This window comes from Propithecus coquereli, unplaced genomic scaffold, assembly GCF_000956105.1.
Source record: "Propithecus coquereli isolate 6110/MARCELLA unplaced genomic scaffold, Pcoq_1.0 Scaffold210, whole genome shotgun sequence".
Taxonomy (NCBI): Eukaryota; Metazoa; Chordata; class Mammalia; order Primates; family Indriidae; genus Propithecus; species Propithecus coquereli.
Window position 1 is genome coordinate 2,467,815 of NW_012146079.1, and position 25,928 is coordinate 2,493,742.

Here is a 25,928-nt window from a genome sequence, read left to right on the forward strand (position 1 = left end):
AATTTTTTCTATATATTTTTAGTTGTCCAATTAATTTCTTTCTAATTTTAGTAGAGACGGGGTCTCGCTCTTGCTCAGGCTGGTTTCGAACTCCCGAGCTCAAACAATCTGCCCGCCTCGGCCTCCCAGAGTGCTAGCATTACAGGCGTGAGCCACCGCGCCCGGCCTGGATTCATCCTTGACTCTTCTCTCACTCTATATCTAATTTTATCAGAAAATTTTATGGGCCCCATCCCCAAAATATACACAGAATCCTATCATTTCTCACTACCTCCACTTATACCACCCTGGTCCAAACCTCCTTTATTGCTCACTTGCACTACTACAATAGCCTCCAACTGGTCTTCCTCTTTATTCCAACCCCTGCCCACCTCCTCCCTTAGACTTCTTCGAACAAGTGTAGCTTGTAAGTCATATTCCGGCACTCTGATCAAAAACCGCCAATGTCTCCCCGATTTGCTCAGAATAAAAGTCAATATAATGGCCTAGTATGGCTGATACATTCTGGTTTCCAATACATTCGTGATGTTGTTTGCTGGCTCCAATCACATTGGCTTTGAAATGCTGTTCCTCAAACATGCCAGATGTGTTCTTGCTTCAAGTCCTTTGCACTTTACTCTTCCATCTGCTTGAAAAGCAATTTCTCCAGATGGCCACCTCCTTCAATTTCTCCACATCTTTGCTCCAGTGCTGGTTTCTCAGTGAGGTCTTCATGAATATCCTTTTTAAAGTTGTAACTTCCCACTCCACAAAACTAGTGCCCTGTATCCATCCCTTTCACAATTTTTTTCCCATAGAATTTATCACCCTTTAATATCCTCACTTGGTGTGCATGCTGTCAGCTCCCTCCAACCCTATTAAAGTGTAAGTTCCAGGAGGACAATGATTGTGGTTTTATTCACTACTGTATCCCTAAACCACTAAGACTATGAATGGAGGCATATAATAAATAATTGTGCAATGAGTAAAATTAGGCTTCCTAATCTGCCACATTTTTGGCCACTTGAAGATTTACTAGCTGTTTCCGAGGTTTACCTTTATTACTGTATGTAGCATTTCTGTACCCCTTATGAGTTTACTGTCATCTTTAAAAGTTGGCTCTTTCACTATGTGCTTTCCCAAATCACTTAATTTCTCTAGTTAGAAAAAAAGACTTCTGGCAGATAAATTATGTTCCCTAGTTCTAGTCTCAATCCATGTTAAAATGTTCTTTCTATTGCTGTGGCATTTTAATCATTAGTTTTCCACTCCAAGGTACCGTAGTTTGTATACTGGCTATTAAGATTAATACTAATATGAATAAAATAACAATTTCTTCCATTTAGTATATCTAAATACAAAATGAGTAAACATATGATATCTGTTTTTAAAATTTATCCTATATAATAAAATTTCTGCCACTGTGACATATGCTACTTTAAAATAATAAAATTAAATGAGCCTCACCTGGGCGTTTGGACAGTAGTTCCAGCTCAACGCTGACCATTCAACCCTAAGAAAGTCCTTTGGGACAAAACTTTTATCCTGGCAATTTTAAACAAACATATTATAAGCTGGTATATAAAAGAGAAATGTTAGTTTGCTATTAAGAAATTAGTGTACGATCCATAAAATCATGAGTTTTTTCTCAACACAGTTTTTTCTTGATTTAAAATTCAAAGTTAATTCTATAGAGTTTTATTAAAACCTGAATTTTCCAGTTTTTTCTGTTTTAAAACAGCTAATACCAAACGAATTAAAGGATGTACTGAAATTCAGAATACACTTGTATTTGTTTTTTGATGAAACATAGGCTGGTGGGAAATGATCTACTCATCAACGCTTTATTCCTAATTCTTAATCATTTTTATGTGAGACATACTTTTTAAAGGTTTAAAACATACAAGTATTAATATTTAATGGTTTGAGTTTTTTGTATATTGACTTTTTGAATATTCCTTTTGTATATTTCTTTGGCTCAAGTGTATTATGAGATATGTCACAAAACTTTTTTATTTTAAATTTTAAAATTTAAAAATTTCATCAATTTTAAGGAACAATTTTTATAATGTTAGTACATTTACTTTGAGCATCAACTATACTTAGCTAAAATGATAATTTCTGTTAGAGTGACAAAAGTCCACCTAAATTGCCAATGTTTAATATATTCTTTATTAACTAAGCCCAGACAAATATAGTATTAATAATTCAAAAAACTAAAACTCAAGAAAAACATTCAGCATAAAACAGAATATCTGTGTTTTGACTAAATATAAATAAGTACTTTTCATAAAACTTTTTGCCTTGTATAAATAAAAATGTTTTTATTCTTCAATCATGTTCCTTCTCTTCACTAGTGATTCTTCATGCTACCCTACATAGTATAATACAGTCAAGTCCCTGTTCAGCTATTAGACTCCTATTTTTTAAACAAAAGAATTTTAAATACACATTAAATGCATAATGTATATTTTCGAAGAATATTGGTCTTAGAAGGCACACGATATTGGAAAGTTTGAATTAAATAGGCAATACAGATGTAATGTATAAAAAAAACATGAAGGGAAGGGATGGAAGAAAAAGGTATGTTTAAATTCTTACATTCCTCCCAGGAGGTTGATTTGCGCATTACGATCCACTTGCACATTATGATCAGTGCACTGGAAAACAATCCCTGGGCTGGACTAAAATTAAATAATTCCCTGTCCCCTCTTCAGTTATATTCTTTGATACCCAAACTACAAATCCAACAGCACTGCAGGGAGACTGTTGCTGAAACTATATAAACAGAGTAAGAGAGATGGAAAAAAAGCTGAGTCCATCAACTTCTCCAGGGTGATTTTCAGGAACAGGCATAATAACTAAGAAAAAAAAATTGTTTTTTAACATGTGTGTTAGTATGGAAAGATACCATAAACTGAGATTCCTAGCATACCTACATTGTGAATTCTTATGTCTCAAGAAATATTAATTTACACCAGAGTAAATATTTTTGAATAAATTTAATAAATGCACAAAATCATATAAGGATATCATATCCAAATCTCAGCTTATCTTCAAGTTTCAAGGTGATGTAAGTCTGTTCTGGAATCCTTACATCGTTCACAAAAGTCTACGAGGGAAAAAAAAGATGTCAGGTTACATATGAAGTATTATCTTATATTTCAGACAAGCAAATCCTCAAATCTAATACTTAGAAGTACATGTCATATGGTGACTAACACAGCTTGTGCATCATAAGATGTGTCATGCATCCTATATGGTGATAAATAATTTCATACTAATCCTTTTATCACTATTACACAAAGAACCTGGTGCTGCCAAGATGAATTTAGGCATTTAGTATAGTTCCTAAAACTGATGCCACCAAGAAAAGCTCCTACTCTGAAGCTGGCAATTGTAAAGGGTAAAATACTGAACTCTTAATATACTATCAGAGTTCAATGGACCCAATTTTAACTTTTTTGAAAAATTCTACTTTGTGAGGAGTCACATTTCATTAGTTTTATTCTTAAAATTATTCTAAAGAACAAAAATAAAATTTACTTTGAAAAAACAAAACAGAATAAGTCTTATTCTGTTTTGTAACTGTCAAATGGGTTCTTTGGATCCTTTCATGAATCTGAGATACATTATGGGGTCTTGGTGATCTTACTTTTCCTATATGTTGAAATTGTTCTATTTCATCATCCTAGTATCTATTTCCTCTTTACTCATCAATTATTCCTTTTTTCTTTTCTTTTCTTCTTTTTTTTTTTTTTAGAGACACGGTCTCTCTCTGTTGCCCATGCTGGAGTACAATGGCATGATCATAGCTCACTATAACCCTGAACTCCTGGGCCCAAGTAATCCTCCCACCTCAGCCTTCTGAGTAGCTATTACTACAGGCATGTGCCATCACACCGGGCTGATTTTCAAATTTTTTGTAGAGATGGAGGTCTCACTATGTTGCCCAGGCTGGTCTGGAACTCCTGGGCTCAAGTGATCCTCCCACCTCAGCCTCCCAAAGTGCTGGGATTACAGGCAAGAGCCACCATGCCAGCCAATTATTTCTAATAATACTGAAAATGACCAAAATATTAAGACAAAAGAATAACAAATACTTAGAACAGTGCTATCCAACAGAAATATATTGCAACCCACAAATCAAGCCACACATAATATTAAATTTTCTAGTGGGCACATAAAAAAGGTAACAAAAAAAGAGATGAAATTACTTTTAATAATTTATTTTTAATTTAGCCCAATATATCCAAAATAGCAACATTTCAATAAATAATCAATATAAAAACTAAGAAGATATTTTATACTCTTTTTTTGGTAATATGTCTTTGAAATTTAGATGTCACATTTCGAGTGCTCAATAGCTACACATGGCTAGTGGTTACTGCAGTGAAAAGCAGAGACCTAGAAGGATGATTCAATAGTGAAATAAATCATCACTATTTTATCATTCTTCAGTTTTCTTATTGCAATGCCCAAAATATTGCATCATCTTTCCAAGAAAATATAAAAGACATCTGGAGATACTATCTTTCTACACGTTGGATTTTGTGGGGCTTTTTAGCTATTAAAGAACACAGCTGAAAATTTGGAATTTCTAATTTAACATCCATAAAGGCAAAGAGGAGAAAACAGGAAGATACTTCATAATTTTAAGATAAATACAAAGAGACAGATAGCAGCACTCTAGACCACAGTAATAATGATAAAGCTGATTGCATAAGCAAAATTATCAGACCATGTGTCTTCAGATACAGATAATCCTAGATGAATTTTCTAATGCAATAATCAATAAGAATGTTTCTGAGGAAAAAAGGAAATAAGGTATTTCCATCCAGTTAGTATTCAGTAAGAATCATGCAATATTTTTCAACAAGAATCTGAACCATTTTGTATTTTAAAAGAAATTTTGACAGTATTCTTTTTTTAAAATTGATATTTGTGTTCCAACACTTATTTGATACAGTAAGTGAACAAATGCAAGTATTTACACAAAGATGACAAGAAGGAAAGAGATGATGCAGAAATAAAATTACTGGATTGATCTTCTAATTATTGTTTGTAATTCTAATAATAAAAATGTTTTGCAATTATGAAAGAAACATGATGGCTAGCCTCTTAATAAAATGACAAGCTGCTAAGGTTTAAAATCACTATGTTTTGATCCTGCATGAACAAGAAGAACCACAAATAACATGCTAGAACCAACCAGAAACGTATAGTACTTGAGATCTGGAATCAACATTTATAAAATAGTTATACGTCCCAGGTGAACACATGTCAACTGACAAGGAGTTAGTTGCATTCAAAGAACATTGCCCATTTTGTGGATTATATACATTTAAAAACCAGAAAAATATGAAATAAAAATTTGAGTTTGTCATGTCTAATTTTTTATTACAATTTCAAGTTGCTTTAATTAACCTTTTATTCTTACTTTTAAAAATTATTTGTAAAAAGACATATGTTACATATATATTAAAAAATAAAAAAGGTCCACTGGACAGAGACGGTAAATGGTGATGACTATTTTTCCTGGCGTTCTGGGAATTAAAGGCCTAGAATTTGCTAGATTTACAGATTATAGAACAAATGTTATACTTAATTGCCTGGAATACAGACACCTAACAAGTTTTTCTCTGATAAGTTGAAATTCTAAAAATTACTATACTCTTTCCTTTTTATTTTTTCTACCTCCTATTTTATCAGATTTGAGATGGCCATGATAGCTTCTTTGGGAAGGCTCCCTTCATGGTGAGGAAGTTTAGAAAGACCCCAAATTATGTACAGTAAAACACATAAGGAGATTAGATTATCCCCTCAAATTTTTATGCATAATTAGCTTTTTGTAATATGTCACAAAATACCAGTTTCTGAGTCTACAAAAGAAATTAGAAAAAGCTGCAATTTTTATTTAAAGACAAATATATAGAGATAATGAAATACTGCTATAAGTCCAGATCACACCTTTGTATGATTTATGAGTAATCCTAAATGATAAGCTTCCAACATGCTTTACAGAAAGGTTGAAATGATAATTTAAAAAAGTTCAAAGGTTTCTGGGATTTATAAATTCTAATTTCAGGTTTCTTTTCAAAATAAATATTTCAGAATATTTTAATGAAATTTATACCTTTAGTTTACCACAGTATTCTAAGTATACAGTCATGGATCAGCTTAATGACAGAGATACGTTCTTCTGAGAAATGTATTGTTAGGCAATTTTCTTCGTTGTATAAACATCATAGAATGTACAGTACTTACACAAACCTAGATTGTATAGTCTACCACACACCTAGGCTAGGCTATTTGGTATACCCTATTGCTCCTAGGCTACAAACCTGTAGAGCATGTTACTGTACCGAATACTACAGGCAACTGTAACAAATCATTAGGGGATAGGAATTTTTTAGTTCCGTTATAATCTAATGGGACCATGATTATGCAGTCCACGATTGAGCAAAACGTCATTATGGAGTGCACGACTGTAACTACAAAACAGAAAAGCATGTACCATTGGCTGTCCTGGAAGGTGATAAAAAAATAAATAAATAAATAAAACAAGAAAGAAGAGAAAAAAGATTTTTTTTTTTAATTTTTAAAATTAAAAAAAAAAAAAAACAACAGAAAAGCTGAGGAAAATGATGGAAAAGAGAAGAATAAAAGAAAGTATTAAATTCACTGATGTCCGGTATGCAGAAGATGAACAACTAGGTATACTATGTAAGAAGAATACTATAGTTCTGAGCCAATTTTATTTAAAACTGTCTTTAATAACTTAAAACATCGTATTTACTCAAAAGGCATAAGATGACCTATAAGATTCATTTAAAGTTTAAGACTGACTGCTCAACTCTCTTAAATATTAAGTACCTGCTGGGCATTTAACATATGTACTAGGCACTTTCAGAGATCAGGAAACATAATTTTAACACACAGCCATTTATGACAAATATTCCCAAAGATCTAAAAAAGCTTAGGAAATATGAGCCAGACACAAAGTTTCAGCTCACAAAAATGCAAGTAAAAACATCTGGCAGAAAATAGTCTCCTAAAGGTCTAAATTACCACAGGAATATAGAAAATTTCAAAGAGCAATGGGAAAAAAATCATTTTAGTAGATCAAATATGAAGTATTTTAATAGATTACATACAAAAAGAAAAACAACTTTTGTTTCTATGTCAGTGCCATCTGACCACACCTCTACTGGGTAGGTAGGATAGATGAGTAAAATGAGGCACAGAGAGTAAAGTAACAATCAAGTTCTCAGAGTTCAAGTGGTAACGTTGGGATTCAAACTCAGGTCTCTGAACTACAAATCCCACGTGCTTTCCAGATTGAGAAAGGTTAAGTGGCCAAGCTAAACCATCTCCAAAAACTCCCTGTCTAAACCACTAACACCACAGAAGCAAACCAAAGTAAATAAATACCTATTTAATTTACATACAACTAAATTATATAATTGATATTATAAAATCATATAACCACCATATATTATATTGATGATCTGGAAAACTGAACAGACTGGCCAGGAACACAACCACCTCAATCATTTTGCCAGCTACAAAAGCCTCCTCTTCTTCCCCAACTCTTCCTTTTATACTTTAGTAAGGACTACTTTCCATCTATGCCACACAGGTCTGACGCTGGCAAGAACACCAGTGTAAAAGGGGGACACAGGAGAGACCGGTACATAGATTGCTGAGGTGGCAGCCTAGTAACAAAAGGCAGGGTTAGGATGGGAGAGGTGTGGTACAGCAGAGGCCACAGTGGCTATAAGAGGGGCAAGTGTTCCAGTGGCAGGAAGAGGCAGGAGGAACTGAAGGCAAACGAGGGTTTCCACAGAAAGATACCCTTTAACGCGCTTGCAGGAAAACGGCCCAGTAAAATATCAGCAACAGAACCAGTTCCACCTTCCTCATTGCCATTTCTGGTGGCAATTACATAAATTGCAGATCTAGGTTCCTTGAGAGTGCATTTTAGGGTAGGGTGAAAGGGAGTAGCCGTGGAAGTGATCATTTTTAAGCTGAATTTAGTTGGTAAGTGATTTTTAAAAACTATAACAGTGATTCTTTGAAAAGTATAGAGGCTACAGGGTGCTAAACTTGTCTTAACTGCTTTTCTCACATTTATTGAATGTTTCTATGTACTGTCCTAAGTGTTTAAAATTATCAACTTATTTATATTTTCACAACAACCTGTGAGGTGAGTAAAATTTTATTATTTCAATTTTTTAAAATTAAGGAACAGAGAAATCAAGTAACTCATCCAAACTTACATCAATTCAAGCTGGGCTCATAACCACTACACTGTATCTATCCCCCACCTCTGAAATTACTACTTTTAACTTGATGCTCAAGTTCCTAGAATAATATGAATATTATAAGCAAACAGACTGTAAATAATAGTCTACAAGTTCTCTTTTAAATAAAATGAATGATAGTTGGTAATTCACAGATTTTTGATATTATTTGGCTACCAAAATCCTTTGCAAAGGCATGTTTCTTAGGCTGTTATTTCTGGTAATAGTACATTTATCATTTGTGTAATGCTTTAATAGGTGTATACTCACGTGTATTGTCACATTTAATCCTCATAACAGTACTATAGAGCAGGAATTATCATTTCACTATTTTATAACTGAAAAAAGATTTTTGCATTGTATCTTTATATTTATAAACTTCAACTCAACATATTTTCACATATTTCGGGAGATAATATGAATATATATGAGAAAATTGAATTTCAGAGAGATTAAGTGATTTATCCCAGGTTACAATGCTGGTAAATTACACAGATGAGATTCAAATCCAGGTCCTGATTTCAAGTTCAGATTGCAGATGTTACTCTCTATGAGTTATTATCTTTCATAAAATTGAGTATAATCAAATTATGACAAAGGCCAATCCAGAGAAATATAGTTCATATTTCATCTGGTATTTTTTATAACACCAAATAATTTTCATATTTGATCACCGTCTTACAGAAGACTAAAACACTGATGTAATTCTTGCTTATTATTGTCCAAGATAATAAGATAAAGACACATAAGAATAGTACTGTGGTCAAGATGAAACTTTATTTAGAAACTTTATTTAGACTTAAAGACAGAATATAACATTGCTAAAATCTTTCACATTGCAGAAATAGATTAAAAATTTTTGCTATAATACCCTTCAAACAGAAAAAGTTAATTCAATTTTCTACTCAGAAAACATTTACCGGGTTCATGTACCGTGCAGAGCCCTGTGCTAGGCACCATGGTCACAGAAGCGGAATCAGGAGCTCATAATTCAGCACAGCAACAGAGATGTAAAAGTAGATTTAATAAAAGGCTGATAAAGCACCCAAAAGCTTATAGTTGTGGAGAAGGAAGAGTAATTCTAGCAAACAGGAACTGGGAATCAAAATTGCTAACTCACATGCCTCATGTTAACAACAATGTTTACCAACTTTGCCCATCTCCTTTTATTTCAATCCTTTCACCATGTTAAAGCAAGATAATATTCCTAAATACAAGGGTTTTCTCTTTGATCCCTTCAGGAAGAAGTGGAATTTGAGTTTTACTTTTAAATATAAATAAAACTTTTATGAATGGCAAGGGAGAAGGAAGAATTAGTAGGCTGAAGAAAACCTAACAAATCATTTGGAGAAGGAGACAATATAGTAGAAGACTACTGTTTTGGAGGTACGGCAAGGGAAAAATACGATGGAGGATGAACCTGGAAAAGTGGGTAATGTCAAATGTAAGGACTTGCAGTGCAAACATGAAGAATGTAGACTTAATTCTGTATGTGCTATGAGAAAGAAAGGCTTGAATAAAACCAACAGAAAAACATGCCTACAATAAAGGTATCTCAAAGAATAAATATAAAAGTTCTTCAAGTAATAGACCAATCCAGAAACTGGCAAAAAAAAAAGAGTTTCACCATATTTGTCAAATTTCTGCATGCTTTTTCATTTAATGTCTAATGTATATTCTGAAAAGCACTAGTAGTTTGAAGCAGTTGGGATACATTTAGTTTCTGTTAAATTCACCTCAAGAATTTCAATAGCACAGATATGAACAATACTATATTTGCCTGTGTTAACAGAGCCTTAAGAAAATTAAGAAATTGAAAGAAGATTAATCATTCAATATTTCAACATTCTCTTATAGTCCGTGGCTACTTATATTCTGCCAAATATAGAAAGACCAAATGAAAGAATAAGAAAAAATTCACTGAAGTAACACAAAAATATCTCCAAAGTATGAAGTCAAAGAAGCAATAATGAACACTGGGGTTTAGATAATGTATTGTATTTATTAATGGTTATGTTTCACTTTTTTTTTTTTAACCTCGTAGAGAAGGTCATCCACTAACTGGCACCAAACCACCTTTTCATCTTTATTTTCTAAAGTTAACCCATACTTCTCAGTCCCCAAGAATGCTGTTTTCCCATAAAAATTCCAGCCATATAATAAAGTCAAGCTTAGGTCTCAACTCCTTAAGGAAGTCTTCTTTAATCATTACAGATAATAATAATCAACCACTTTTGAATCCTTGTAAGTATATTTTGCTTATACAGTTTCTTGGGAACATGAGCTAGTTTCATATTCTACTGTATGGTCCCCAAAGTGCTATGTACCTAGTAAGCATTTAAAAGTAAAATATAAACTAAAGAAAATAGAAATATAAATAGGAAATGTAATCTGGTTAGTCCTCTTACAATATTAAGCAAATATTCAAATAAGACACAAAATACACTCTTAACTTACCCCATTTAGGCTGCCCAAATCTTTCACCAAATGTTCATCCGTAGAGGCATCATAATTGATTACAGCATGTTGCTTATCCACACTACGAGACTGAAAAGAGTTTTTTAAGTTAATAAATATCAAAAAATACCAGAATAAATATCAATCAAAAGATTTTGGCTAGATATCTGATATTAACAGGACAGTCGATAAATATGGAGAAATATCAAAGTAAAATTGGATTAAATGAGATTTAAATTGTGCTACTCTACGATACAAATTTGGCATCACTCCCCAAAGAGGAAAGCAGCCAAATTTTTAAGATAATCTTTTCTACTAAATTTACATGTTCTACTTTTGAGAGAAATTTTATCAGCTGACCTTGTTAAATATATCAAATTATAATTTTTTTTAAATTTGGAAATGTTATAAAGAAATTGTGAATTATAATTTTATAATGGTTTATGAATCTTATTGTATTTAATAAAAAATTTATCTGTAGGTTTTCTTCTTTCAATACTAAAAACAATAATATAAATTGTACAAGAAGTCCAGAGATTTAGAGAAAATGGGACACAATGTGCTATGTTTCTGAACAAAATTATCTTCACTTAAAATATGGGTTCTAAAACTGGAATTCATGGGACAGCTCTAAGAGTTAAAAGAGAGAAAGAGGTACAAAAAGGAATTATAGTGGCAAACTGTGGTTTTTGAAAATTGCTTTTAGGTAGCTTTCAAAGTACACACACTCTTCAGAGCTTAGTGACTTGACCCGAGAAACAGGTCAAAACTGTTTTGTTCTTGCCTGATCATGCTCTGTATTTCTATTTAAATATATATTTAATATAGTTATATATCTTAAATACTCTATTTAAAAATAAAGCATAAATAAAAAAAATGGTCATAAAAGAAGATACCCATATGAGATCATCAAATTAAAATGAACCATTTTTAAGTATTCAGAAGCATAAATTCATCACCCCAAACAGAAACTCTGTAACTATTAAGTAATAAATCCTCATTCCTCCCTTCCATCAGTTCCTGGTATTCACTAACCTACTTTTCTGTCTCTATGAATTGGCATATTCCAAATATTTCATATACATGAATTCATATAACATGTGTCTTTGTGTCTGGGTTATTTCACTTAGCATGATGTTTTCAAGATTAATTCATGTTGCAGCATGCATCAGAACTTCATTCCTTTTTATGGCTAAATAACATTCTATTGTATGTATATACCATATTTTATCCATTCTTCTGTTGATGGATATATAGCTCTTGTATTTAGGTCACTGATATATTTTGAGTTAATTTTTGTATATGGTGTGAGGTAGGGGCCCAACTTCATTCTTTTGCATATGGAAATCTAGTTGTCCCAGCCCTATCTGTTGAAGACGCCTTTCTTTCCTCCACTGAATGAACTTGGTACCACTGTCAAAAATCGATTGCCACTGTAGTAGTTTCCTAGGGCTGCCATAACAAAGTAATACAACTGGATGGCTTCAAACAACAGAAACTTTATTCTTTCATCGTTATGGAAGACAAAAGTTCAAAATTAAGGTGTTGGCAGGGCCATATTCACTCTGAAACCTCCCAGGGAGGATCCTTACTTGCCTCTTCTAGCTCTAGTAGCCCCACTGGTCATTGGCTGGTGATGTAATAACTTTAACCTCTGTCTCTATCTTCACATGGCCGACTTCCTTCTGTGTGTGTTCTTTTCCTCTTTTTATAAGGATACAAGTCATATTGGATTAAGGCCTACCCTAATGATGTCATCTTAATTTGATTATATACTCAAAGACTCCATTTCCAAATAAGGTCACATTCATAAGTAAGAGAGATTAGGACTTTGAGATATCTTTTGGGGGGACACAATTCAACCCATAAAAGCCATAGATGTATGTATTTATTTCTGGTGTCTCAATGTTATTCCAATGGTCTATGGGGCTACCCTCATGTCAGTATCACTAGCCTTCTAATAAATTTTGAAATTGGGAAGTGTGAAGTCTCCAAATTTGTTCTTTTTCAAGACAAAGATACCTTATCAATCATATATAACTCCCACGCACCACAAGCATACACCACAATATTCGCCACCAAAGCCCTCCTTTTAATCACACTATTCTTATGAGTACGAGCATCATACCCACGATTCCGATACGATCAACTTATGCATTTACTATGAAAAAATTTCCTACCACTGACTCTAGCACTATGTATATGGTACATTTCTCTTCCCACTTTATCATCAGGCATCCCACCTCAAATGTCTCTTAATAGTACATATCTGCATATGAGAGGGGACTTATCCTGCAAGCTCCTAAACAAAGGGCCAGCCATTCTCAGTATCTTTCTTGGGATACTGCTCTGCTGGTGATACAACTGCCACTTAGAAAGCACCTTTTTCACTCCCCGATGAATGAGCTCCTCCCATATAACCCCAAGCTATGGACCAGTTCCAACAAGCTTATACCCAAACACAATCATTACCATGTTTTTCTCAGTTGCTACTCTCACTGCTCTATCACTGAGGAGACCAGAAAATCTCTGCACTATTTATTTTCCTGATTGGTTTAATTAAGGTGTCACTGTATATGCAACTTACTCATACAGCTGTATGGTGTCTTTACTTACATTGTCTAAAAACAATAAAGTAAGTTGTTTATATGCATACAAATATATAAAAAATTGATTCTTCTTGGGATAATGCAGGATTTCTCAATCTAGGCACTACTGACATTTTGGGCCAGATCAGGGGTGGAAAACCTTTGACGTTGGAAGGCTGCATTAATTTAGCTGTTATCAAATAAGGCCACATTCAAGAAACTTCAATTAGATATACCCAAAAATATACATTATTTTGTAAAAATCCAGCTATGTACTTAATAATTTAAAAAAATGAAAACTATTTAAAGTTAATAAACCTTTTAATGACTTTGTTGTGTCTGCTTTTTGTTGGAAAGCATTTGAATATTTAGTTGCAGCATATAGGTCTGCAGTTTCAGTTAATTCTCTAGATGAGTATCAGCCTTAATGGTGTCTTGGTTTGGGTTAGGTAGGAGAATGTAGATTCACTGCAATAAGTGGCTGAAAAGCAAGAAAGCATTTTGGGGGCATGATGCCAAAGGCATGAATTTTTCCATATTTCAATTGGATCTTTCCTGGCATCAAACAATGACTTTAAAATGTTATCTACAGAGAGCTCAATCAATTCCATCTGTAGTTCTTTAGGTGATTTGGTGATATCAACTAGGTGAGGCTGAAGAGTGTGATGATTCTCAAAATGTTAAACTTTCATTGTATTCTCCAATTAATAGGCCTATAACAGCTGTGTATTCTTCAAATGATTTGCATATATCATTCTGCTCATCAATGACCTTTGCTAACTGGGGAAAAGGTTCATCCAAAATTTCCTTTTAAAGAAAAAGTGTGTTGGAAAAAGATACCTTTACTTGAAATGCTTGGCTATTTTGGCATATATCACACATAGCCTTAGTGCCTTGCAAAGAAATATTGATGTTGTTTTGATTTGACATGATATCACACAGAAATGCTGCATTCCTATAGAAATCTTCTTTTAATAATTCACATTGCTGATTCTGTTCTTCATAACATTTAGCTATCTATTCTCACAGATATAAAATTTTGGCTAACACCTATCCCTGCAATAGCCAACACATTTTAGAATGATATACCAAATCCACACTGAATACCTCATTGTTTGTTCAACTTTAGCATGCTATGAAACTGACAATGCCATGTTGCATCTGCACCAATATAGTTAACAATAATTATAACTTGTTCCAAAGTGTCACTTAAAATAGTAGTTTTAGAACAAAGATTTTGTTGATGCAAGATACAATGAAAAGAAATGAGAGCATCTAAATCTGTTAACACTTTTTTTGTCTGTGCAATAAACCCTTTATGTTTTCCTGTCATGGAAGGACCACCATCTGTATATATAATCACTAAATTTACCAAGTTCAGCCCAACTTCACGACTTTTATCTTGAAAGTTTTTGAAGATATCTATTCCCCATGTTCTGTTCACAAGACTGTCCAAAGTAAGTAACTCTTCACAGCAAAAAAAAATCTTCTGTTATGACCAAATGAAGTATAAAACCTGCACCAAGTCAGTAGTATCAGTTGATTCATCCAAAGTGACTGAATCGTATATATTTTCTTTTTGAATTATTGCACAAAGCTGTTAAGTTAAAGACTAATTCATGCTGCTGATCAGTTATTGTTCTCCTTGGAAGAGGCAGTTGTTTGTACTTTGAAACGTTATCAGGGTCTAAGCATCCTACAACTTCAGCAATGCATTCTTTCATAATTTGTACATCACTGAATGGCTTCCCTTTTTCCCCCCGAGTATATAAGCTACTTAAAAGTTACTTCAGTGGCACTATTTCCAGGTCTTATTGCTGCTTCAAAGAATTATCTTTGCTTTTCCTTTTCATCTTTTAATTTCTGCAATACAAGCTTTCATGCCTCTCCCTCTAATTTAAAATATTTGTGGTCCTTATGAATGTTACAACGCTGATGAGCACTGAATTTCTTTAATGTTGATATTGCAGTATCACAAAGCAAGCAAATAATCTTATCTTTCAGCAGAAACAAGATAATATTGCAATTCCCAATCCTCATTAAAAAATGTGTTCTTCCTTCTCTGACATAATGGGCTGTTAAGTAGACAGAATTAAAAAATACTGTCAAGCTGTGCAACTATTCACAAATTCCACTTCAAACAGAAACACAGTGCACTGCTGTCGAAAGCTGGTGACAGACTGGCGTACTCAAGCCCCATAAACTCTCACCAACCAGCCTTGTGCAGTAGTGGCTTCAGTCAGGTGGGGGAAGTTAGAACTAAATCATGAGTGTAGCAACCATCAGTTTAGCCCTTATGGTTTACTAATGTTCTAATTGTGCTGGTCAATCCAGGAGGATTGTTTTATTGAAACTTGACAAACAAAAATACATTAATAAAAATAAAAGTATTTGTTTTATAAAGTTGGGATTCAGTCAAAAGACTGCACTTAAAGACCTGGTAGGCCACATGTTATCTGACCCCTGGGCCAGATAATTCTTTGTTGTGTGTGTAGGGGAGGTGACAAGAAGAAGTATGCTGTACATTGTAGGATGTTTAGCAGCATCTCTGGACTCTACTCACTGGATGTCAATAGGAATTACTTCTACGCCCCCACCATCTGTGACAATCAAAATGTCTATAAATACTGCCAAATGTCCTTGGGGGGTGGGTGGCTTACATGACAACCATAAACATTTCTACTCTAAGTACATGTTTGCGGTATTTAAACCCCATAAGAAAAGTAGGCAGAGGGATAAGACTTTATTCTACATTGCCAGGACTTATTAAATATTAATAAATCCTCAAAAATCTGGAGATCCATTTTTCTGCTGATTACCTTCCCCAAGAAGATTTTAAAAAGTATCTCTCAAAAATAACTCCTTCACACATGATTCAGTAAATACCAGCAATCTTTAGATCTCTAATATCCAAAACAATTCCGAGAAAGAAAAACAAAGTTGGAGGCATCAGACTTCCTGATTTAAAATTATATTACAAAGCTATAATAATCAAAACAGTATTATACTGACATAAAAAGGAGATAAAAACCAGTGGAACAGAATAGAAAGCTCGGAAATAAATCCAAACATATACAGTAAACTAATTTTTGACAAGGGCACCAAGAGAAACAACAGGAAAAGCATAATCTCGTTAATAAATGGTACTAGGAAAACCATATTTCCACATGCAAAGCAATGAAATTAGACCCTTATCTTACCCACATATACAACCCAAAATGGATGAAACATCTAAATAGAAGGCCAGAAACTATACAACTCCTAGAAGAGAACTAAGGAAAAAGCTCCTAGACATTGGCTTTGGCAATGATATTTTTGATATCCACCGAAAAGTTCGGGCAACAAAAGCAAAAATAAATAAATGAGGCTACAAACTAAAAAGCTTCTGCACAGAAAATGAAACAATCAACAAAATGAAACGGTACCCTACAGATTAGGAAAAAATATTTTCAAACAAGATATCTGATAAGGGGTTAATATCCAAAATGTGTAAAAAAAGAAACCTTCATATTACATGATTCAATAGTGTGAATACAAATAACTGGATTAAAACATGGTGCAAAAGACCTGAATATTTCTCCAAAGACACAAAAAGGGATAACAGGTATATGAAAAGGTGCTCACCATCATTAATCATCAGAGAAATGCAAATCAAAACCAGTATGAGATACTACTTTACACCAATTAGTATGGCTAGTATCAAAAAGTCAAAAGATAATAAATGGTGAGGATGTGGACAAAAGAGAACTCTTGTACACTACTGGTGGGAATGTAGATTGGTACAGCCATTATGGAAACAGTATGGAGGATTATAAAGATATTAAAAATAGAAGTACTATATAAACCAGCAATCCCTCTTCTAGGGATATACCCAAAGGAAATGAAATCTCCACCTCATAAAGATATTTGCACTTCCATGTTCACTGTAGCATTATTCACAAGAGCCAAGATATGGAGACAACCTTGGTGTCCACCAGTGAACTAAACAAATGGATAGAGAAACTGTGGTACATATGTACAATGTAGTATTATTCAGCCCTAAAAAAGAGTGAGATCTTGCCATCTGCTACAACATGAATGAGCCTGGAGAACATTATGTTAAGTGAAATAAGCCAAATACAGAAAGAAAAATATTATATGCTCTCACTTGTATGTACAATCTTAAAAAAAAAAAATTAAAATATTCAGAGCTAGAGAACAAAGTAATAGTTATGGAGGAGGGAGGAATGGGGGGCTATAGGTCAGAGAATATACAAAGTAGCAGATACATAAAATGAGAAGTCTAGAGATCTAATGCACAACATGAGGACTACAGGTAATAAAATTGTACTATATGAGATTCATGCTATGAATAGATTTTAGTTGTTCTTGTCACAAGAACAAAAAAAAAACGGGTAACTATCTGAGATGACACATGTGTTTATTGGTTTCATTATAGTAATCTTTTTATTATCTGTATGTATCCCACAGCATCATGTTGTATAAGTTCAATGTACAAAATAAAATTTATTTTTAAAAAATATCAATAATCTTTAATTATACTCAAACTACTGGTAGGCATCATAATGAACATCTCTAAAAGAAGCAATGAAACTAATTTCAGTATCACTGAAGTATCCACAATTAAAATTCAGTTTTACTCCATGCTATGCTAATTTTATGAATTATTTACAGGCTTTTATTTTAAAAGCATATAATGTGAAACTTCTTACTTAAGAATAAAACTTCTTTATTCTGAGCCCTCATTCTTCAAATAATCCCTAAGACTTAGAATATTTTTTTAGGTGATTCAAGGGGATGAAAAAAATCAATTAAACTGATAGCTAGAGCTAAAAGGAGAGACAGAAAGTTCAAATCTAAATAGTGTTGTTCTCCAAAGAAGTAGAAAGTTATTTTACAGTAATTCCAAGTTCTGAGTGGACACATATAAAGAAGGCTGACACAATTACCTGCAACATGAGCTCGCAGTCATCTCTTCCAACAAAAATCATTTCTCGTGGCAGCCTGTGGCGAGTGCCTCCACTGCTCACCAAAAACCAGGATGTTAAGCTCATTTTCTGCTTAGCTTCTAAGTCTTTGGCAAAGCTACGTCATCCTGAAGAGAGATATGAAGAAAAACATACATTCAGATATTTTTAGCTTTAGTATCCATTCACCAAACCCCGTAAGTAGGCCTAAGAATGGAACTGCATTCACCAAAATTCACACCTAATTAAATGTACTGTCCACAGGTCCCGGGCAATGACAAATATACTAAATTCTCGTCAGTGAAGTAAGCCCACAGACTCCTGTAAGACTCCAGTTAAAAAGAAAAAGATTAAGGTAAGTAAATAGGTGGTCAACTAGCAAACTGTTATTATACTCCTAAAAGGCTTTTAGCACAGTTTATTCAGGTTTATAATCCTCAAGTAATTGCTCACATTAGTATCATGTTAACATCAGAAAATAACAGCAATATTATACAAATAAATGTTTTATATACAAATGGTTTGAGAAGGAAAGACTGAATTCAAAATGAGTGATAGCTCATTTGATAGCTGATTAAGAACTAAAGAACTATGGAGACCAAAGAAATTGCTTCTTTGTCTACCACATGTAAACCATGGAATGCAATTTTTAAAAAATGTAATTTCAATTTCTCTTTCCTCACATGTACTTTATTTTCTTAATACATTTTCTGAGAGCAGTGATTCTTAAACTTTTTGTTTAAGAATTCTTAAACTTTTTGTTGGAAACCTTTAACACTCTTTAAAAAAAATGAACTCCCATTTGTTTACATGGAAGAAATACAGATATATATTACTTATATTAGTAACAAAAACTGAGAAACTGGTATTTATTTATTAATTCATTTAAAATAACAATAAAACAATTTCATTTAAAAATTGCCAATATTTCTATGAAAAAGTAACTATGTTTTCCAAAACAAAAAACAGTGAGAAGAGTAGTACTATTTTATATTACGTAAATCTCTTTAATGTCTGGCTTAGTAAAAAAAACCTTCTCATATCAGATTTGCATTTAATCCATTGCCAAATATTGCTCAACTTGGAATATATAAAGAAAACTTGGCTTCAAACAGATAATTAGGTGGAAAAGGGAGATGAATTTTAATAGGCTTTTCAAATAATTGTAGATAGTTTTCTTTGATACAACATCAAAACTATACAAATGATAGTTTCTTGAAAGTTATTTGCAATATGGTATCTAAAACCATCATCAATAAACCTTTCACACTATGTTATATGAAAATCTATCTTCCATTTACATGGAAGCTATGATTAGCTTTAAAAACTGACTTTCCTGCTAGATCAGAGTTCATTTTAGGATTTAATGGACTAAAATTTTAATACTTAAGCTTTAAATTCTAAGAAAACAAGAAACAAACAAAAAACCTCTGCAGTTGAGCAGAGCACACGGCTTTACTACACTCTAGGTTTCAAATTGTGTATATTTTACTGCTTTTATTTATTTATACTAAAAATGTTTCTACCAGTCTCATATAATTCAAACTGAGCAATGACGACAAGATCTGAGTGGTCTTAATTACTATGACAGAGTTAAGAGATAGGCAACAATCACTGTGCACTTGATACGTGACAGCATTACAACAGAACTACAAAATAGTGTATCACATAACCTACAGCAAAAAAGTACTTAGATTATTAAGTTTGAGGGGAAAAAAATCTATTATATAAATGATAATCACTGTATGCAATTACTTGAGCTAAAACACATGTTAAGTATAGTCTATCCTTATGCTGTGGCAACTGGCTGGCTGATTCATCACCAGATGGCTTTATAGAGAATAAACCTCCTCTTACCCCACAACTCCTGCTATTGCAGAGAAATAAATAGCTGGCCTCCCATTAGTACTATCAATCTACCAAGCAAAAATGCTTCCCTTTAACCTGTGTATTTCTCATTTTAATAAACTATTACCTATTTATACACCCATGTGGCAACTTTTCTTCTGGTTATCAGGAGGCATGAAAGGATGACAATGATCTCCATGAGCTTGGCCCAGTGCCTACCTCTGTTTCCTGAATGAATAAATAGCAGGAGAAAGATGATGTGGTTTTCCTAACAAAATTAATGAAAATTTAAACAAAGAGGAAAAAGTGATAAACTTCACCTTTCGAAACTGTCATAGGAATCAGCAGTAAAGCTTATAAACTAAAACGAATTCAATAAGCCACTGCATCAGCTGGTGTATAGGCTTCTACCACTTGTATCATGTCTTTTTACCCCATCATACCAAGTACCTAAAAGAGTGAAAATATTTTTAACAAATGGATAAATTCAGGATTCCTATTTCACATTTCCCCCTAATAGAAAATATCCAACACTAAAAGTCTTTGTCTTTTGATGATTTCTGAAAATAAAAGAAATTAGGGTTGCCTTTCAGCTAAGGACTCAGGAGCAATTAAAGTACAGATCTACGTTATGTTAATAATAAACTCAGGATCAAATAAGGTGCAGATCATATGTTATAAAAGCAAATAGACATAATTTTCTATAATCTTTGTATTTATAAATAGGTAGCATTACTATGTGCCAGACACTATTCTAGGAATGCCATATAAATATATATAATTATTTTTAACTACAAAAATTCTGCAAGTTCTAGCAAATGGACATGGTATACTGATGGTATACTGACATTATATACTGATGACATAAAAGGAGTCCATTTTATAGATTACTATAAAATAAAATAACGAATTTTTTTTCTTCATTCACAAATACCACTGTAAGATACTAAGGAGAATGTGGGGATCAAGACAGAAAAAGTTCCTAATGTCATAAAAACAAAAAATAGACAAATGGCTAAATAAATTACTATGACAACTTCAGTGACAGTGGCAAGGAAGAAACATGAAAAAACAAAAACAGAAAATTAGGGTGGTACAAGTTTGGATGGGTGGTCCAGGGAAATAACTCTGAGAAAGTGATGCATACTTAGAACATATTAAAAATTCAGCTCTGCAGTATAATTCACCTAATCTGGGATAGATAATGAAATATACTTTAGGGAAAAATTTATTTAAGTCCCCACTCTCACATGTACAGTTACTCCAAAAAAATAAATCCACAGCTGTGCTTTTTTTGGACACCTACCAAGATACTTGTTCTACTCTCATGTGAACAAACTTCATTACTGGGAAAATTTTTGCTTTCATATACTCATGATTTTGGAATGAGTATTCCAAATTTTACCTTTATCATCTGCCATATTCATTATGAATTGTTTTGTAAAAGGGAATTGAAGCAAATATGTATGGAGGAAAAATGTAATTAACAACTTAAACCTGAAATGGCTTTAAAGCTATGAAAAAAAAAAAAACTCTCATAAAAATAAGACAACATTCCAGATATCAAGCCATGTATTTGATTTATGAGTTTATTATATATTTTCAAAAGAAGACTTAGATTTGATGGGAAAAGCCAGTGATTTAATAAACAGCTCTTCATAAAAATCATTTTATAAAATGCTTAAAGAAAGTACCTAAGAAAAAACAAGTTAACTTTTCCATAAATTATCTAATCCTTAAAAATTCTTGCCAGGTTTTCTATGCTCCATGAAAAAGAACTGTACAACTCTTATTAAAACATAATTTTGTTGTTTTTACACCAACAAATCAATTAAGACTTAGATTCAAACATTTATCCAGTACCATTTATCCAGCTTTGTGCCAGTAGCTGTGTTAGGTACTTACACTTGCATTGTTTCGTTTAACTCCTAAAACAAGCATGCAAGGAACATTTTTCCCTTAAGAAAGCTGACATTAAAGCCTTATTCAAAGTCACAAAATTACTAGTAGTAAACAGGAACCATCTATATTCAAACATGGGCCTTCAGATACCAAGTACTGGGCTTTTCCCACAAACCACTATCTCCTTTGTATTTTTCCTAAATAAACCTTTAAAATGATGTGGGTGATACCAATTCCTACAGTCTCGGATTTGGCTAAAGAGTCTGAGTATGACTGATAAGCAATATATTTTTACTTAACGACATGTTCTCTGGCACTCTCTTTTTGGGCAATAAATGCTGACAGTTCTTGCAAAATTCAGTCTATTTTCAATCTACCTCTTAGCTTCCTGCTTGACCACAGGGTCTAAGATTCTCACCCTGAGAAGACCATAAACAAGAATCAACCAGTTATTAAAATCAAAGACCAAAAACCAGCTGACCAATCTAGAATAAGAACGTAATTTTAGTAAATTGGAGTACAGCATGGATCAGAAACCTAGAATCTACAAGACAGTAATCTATCTCTAGGTTCACTGAATAACTATGAATCTAAAAAACTCTGTCAAGTCCTAGAGCACTAGGAGCAGGACAAGGTGTGCAAAGCTTCTTAATGGAATGAAAAGATGAAAACAGTCTACAGGAGGGAATAACAATGGGAAGATGAGTTAAGACCTTAAAAGCCAAATGTTTTTGGTTCACTGTTCTTAGATTACTTTATGATAATAATTTCATTTCTGCCATTTCTCTGCAATTAATTTTAGCTTATTACCAATTCATATGCCCTTTAAAAATGGTTTCTGTTCAATATCTTTTTCTTTTCTTTTTTTTGAGTCAGGGTCTTTCTCTGCCACCAGGGCTAGAGTACAGTGGCATCATCACAGCTCACCGCAAACTTAAACTCCTGAGGTTAAGAGATCCTCCTGCCTCTGCCTTCCTAGTAGCTGGGACTACAGGTGTACACCACCACCCTGGCTAATTGTTCTATTTTTTGTGGCAACAGAGTCTTGTTATGTTGCTCAGGCTGGTCTCGAACTCTTGCACTAAAGTGATCCTCTCCTCTCAGCCTCCCAAAGAGCTAGGATAACCAAAGAGGTAGGATAACAGGCATGAGCCACCACATTCAGCTAACATCTTTTTTCATTCACCATACATTAACTATTTGGGAGGTGAGTATAAATCATTTCCATCATAGCATCAGTATAACATGTGAAAACTGAATTGAAACTTCAAAGTGTAGAATAACTAAAAAGTCTCAGGGTATGTTTTAAGTAAGAATGCATTTTATGAATATATCACTAATACACTTAATTATATAATAATAAGTTGCTAATTACTGGCCTAAATTATATAATTTTTCTTCTTACTTTTATGTTAAATTATAATATAATGTTAAATTATAATGCTTATCTCTACAACAGACTGTGCAATAGACAGTGATGATAGAAATGATCTATAACTACATTGTCCAATGTTAGCCACCAGCCACATGTCAACTGTTGAGCACTTGAAATACAGCAAATGCAACTGAAGAGATTAATTTATTTTAATTAATTTAAATTTGCATATTCACACTCCTAGTAGCTACTCTAGGTAGTTCAGTTCCAAACAAACATAAATCACATGATCATTTACATTAAGAATGGTTTTAGTTAAATACTTCATATCTAGAGTATACATACATGCAGAATAAGCTGATAAATAATTTATGATGGAAAGAAAAATTCTTAATTAAAAGAGCATAGAGAACTTTATATTTTCATTTATAGAAACAGCATCATTGAGGCCTTCATATGAATTAGTAAATTACATAAGTTACGTTTTGGATAAAATTTTTCAATAATCATTTCAACTGTTAATGAATCTGTAAGTCTAATTTTTTAGGATATCAACAGTTAAAGTGATTAGGTTCACCATTACCAGAATGCCATGAGGTATATAACAGTTCACTGCAAATATTTTGTAGTGTGATTATTTCTAAGAAGATAAAATACAGGAATTCTGTTAAGGGAGAGAATCTCCTGGCATAGCCAGCCTAAAGAATATTGACATATTATTTCATTTGGAGAAAAGCTTCTGTAATTTTGAGAGTAAAAAGCAGCTAAAATAGATAAAAGATTACTGGTACTAATAACTAACACATGCGAGCAATGCAAATACTTATGGTAGATACATTTTTTAAAGTAATTTTGATTACACTTGAATTTTGTCATATAGTAAACTTATTTTTTTAGAGTATAGTTTGTGTATATATATAAAAATATCAAATAACAACTTAAATTATCTAATCAGAAAGTAATTTTGTGACGGAACTAAGTCCACCTATTAGTAAATATGAATTTCCAAAGTCAAAGTAACTTCGGATTTTGAACTATGGTCTTAATACTTCACGGTCAAAAATAGTGAAAAACATCCTCCTAACTGATAGATTCAATCTTTAATATTCCTATCTTATATTACCACTCATTATCTTTGACCACTCCTGTCTTTGCCTTCTAGAAACATCACTTTCCTTTCCTCTCACTTCTGTGGCCACTTCTCAATCTCTTTGATAGTGTCCACTTTTTCTTTAAATTTCATTTTTAAGGGGGTTACTTCCTTATACATGATCCCCTTGGGACTTCCGAAGGCACTGGGCTTCTAATATTGCTTATTACATTTAAAAGCACACATATAAATTTCAAGTCAAAACTTCTTTTTACAAGATCCAGACCTTACCTCTAATTGTTTACAAGTCATTTTGAGTTCAATGTCCCCGTTCACTCCTCAGATTTAATTTGAAAAAATCTGAACCCTTTCATACAACAAAATGTATCTTTTTTCCTGTTTTCTTTGTCTTAGTGAATAACATCACCAACTGCCCAGATTCTCTCTCTCTCACTCCTCCTTTATTTAGGTAAGTCATTATGTTCCTTGATTCCACCTTCTTGGCACTTATCCATTAATCCCATTGGTACTTCCCGATAAATTATTGCAGAACTCTTTCACCTGCATCCCTTTTCTCTAGTCTCCTACCTCCAAATCCTTTCTCTATCCTGGTAACAAAAATTACCTTTATTTATAAAAGTAAATCTAACAATTTTATTCCCAATCTTCAATAGCTCCCTGTAGAGTTCAAGCTAGAACTCAAACTCTTCGGCGTTTTTGTTTGTTGGCTTTTAGAGACAGGGTCTCACTCTGCCACTCAGGCTGGAGTGCAGTGGCACAATCATAGCTCATCGCAGCCTCAATTAATTTGTCTTCAACTTAACAGAATTTCATGCAATACTTCAAAAAGAAAATATATATCATTTAATCACTTTGGATGAATCAACTGATTCATCTTACTGACTTGGCTCAGGTTGTATACTTCATTCAGTTCATAACAAAAGATTTTCTTTGCTATGAATAGTTACTCACTTTGGGCATTCTTGCAAGCAGAACCTGGGGAATAGACATCTTCAACGACTTTCAAGATAAACGTCATAAAGTTGGACTGAATTTGGTAAATTTAGTGATTGTTATGTACAGATGGTGCACCTTCCATGACAGGAAAACAAGAAGGGTTTATTCCACAGATAACAAAAATTATTAACAGATCCAGATGCTCTCGTTTCTTTTCATAGCATCTTGCATAAGCAAAATCTCTGTGCTAAAGCTTCTATTTTAAATGACACTTTGCAACAAGTTATAAGTATTGTTAATATATGTGAGCAAATGCAACACAGCATCATCAGTTTCATAACATGCTAAAGTTGAACAGTGAGGTATTCAGTGCGGATTTTGCATATCATTCTAAAATGTTTTGGCTATAGCAGGAACAGGTGTCAACCAAAATTTTAACTCTGTGAGAACAGATAGCTA

At 33.1% G+C, this 25,928-nt stretch overlaps 1 protein-coding gene across 1 annotated transcript in view; it reads right to left on the reverse strand.

Annotated features, from left to right (window-relative positions):
* The window catches only part of CEP170 (centrosomal protein 170kDa), a 111,684-nt gene extending 91,360 nt beyond the window's left edge, over positions 1–20,324 (reverse strand). The window contains exons 1-4 of the mRNA XM_012644336.1: positions 20,273–20,324; positions 18,280–18,425; positions 10,743–10,832; positions 3,013–3,091 (exon numbers count right to left, since the gene is read on the reverse strand). Of these exons, the coding sequence (XP_012499790.1) occupies positions 3,013–3,091; positions 10,743–10,832; positions 18,280–18,384 (274 nt within the window). The 5' untranslated portion in view covers positions 18,385–18,425; positions 20,273–20,324. The remainder of the gene's footprint in view (positions 1–3,012; positions 3,092–10,742; positions 10,833–18,279; positions 18,426–20,272) is intronic.
* Positions 20,325–25,928: the final 5,604 nt, after the last annotated feature.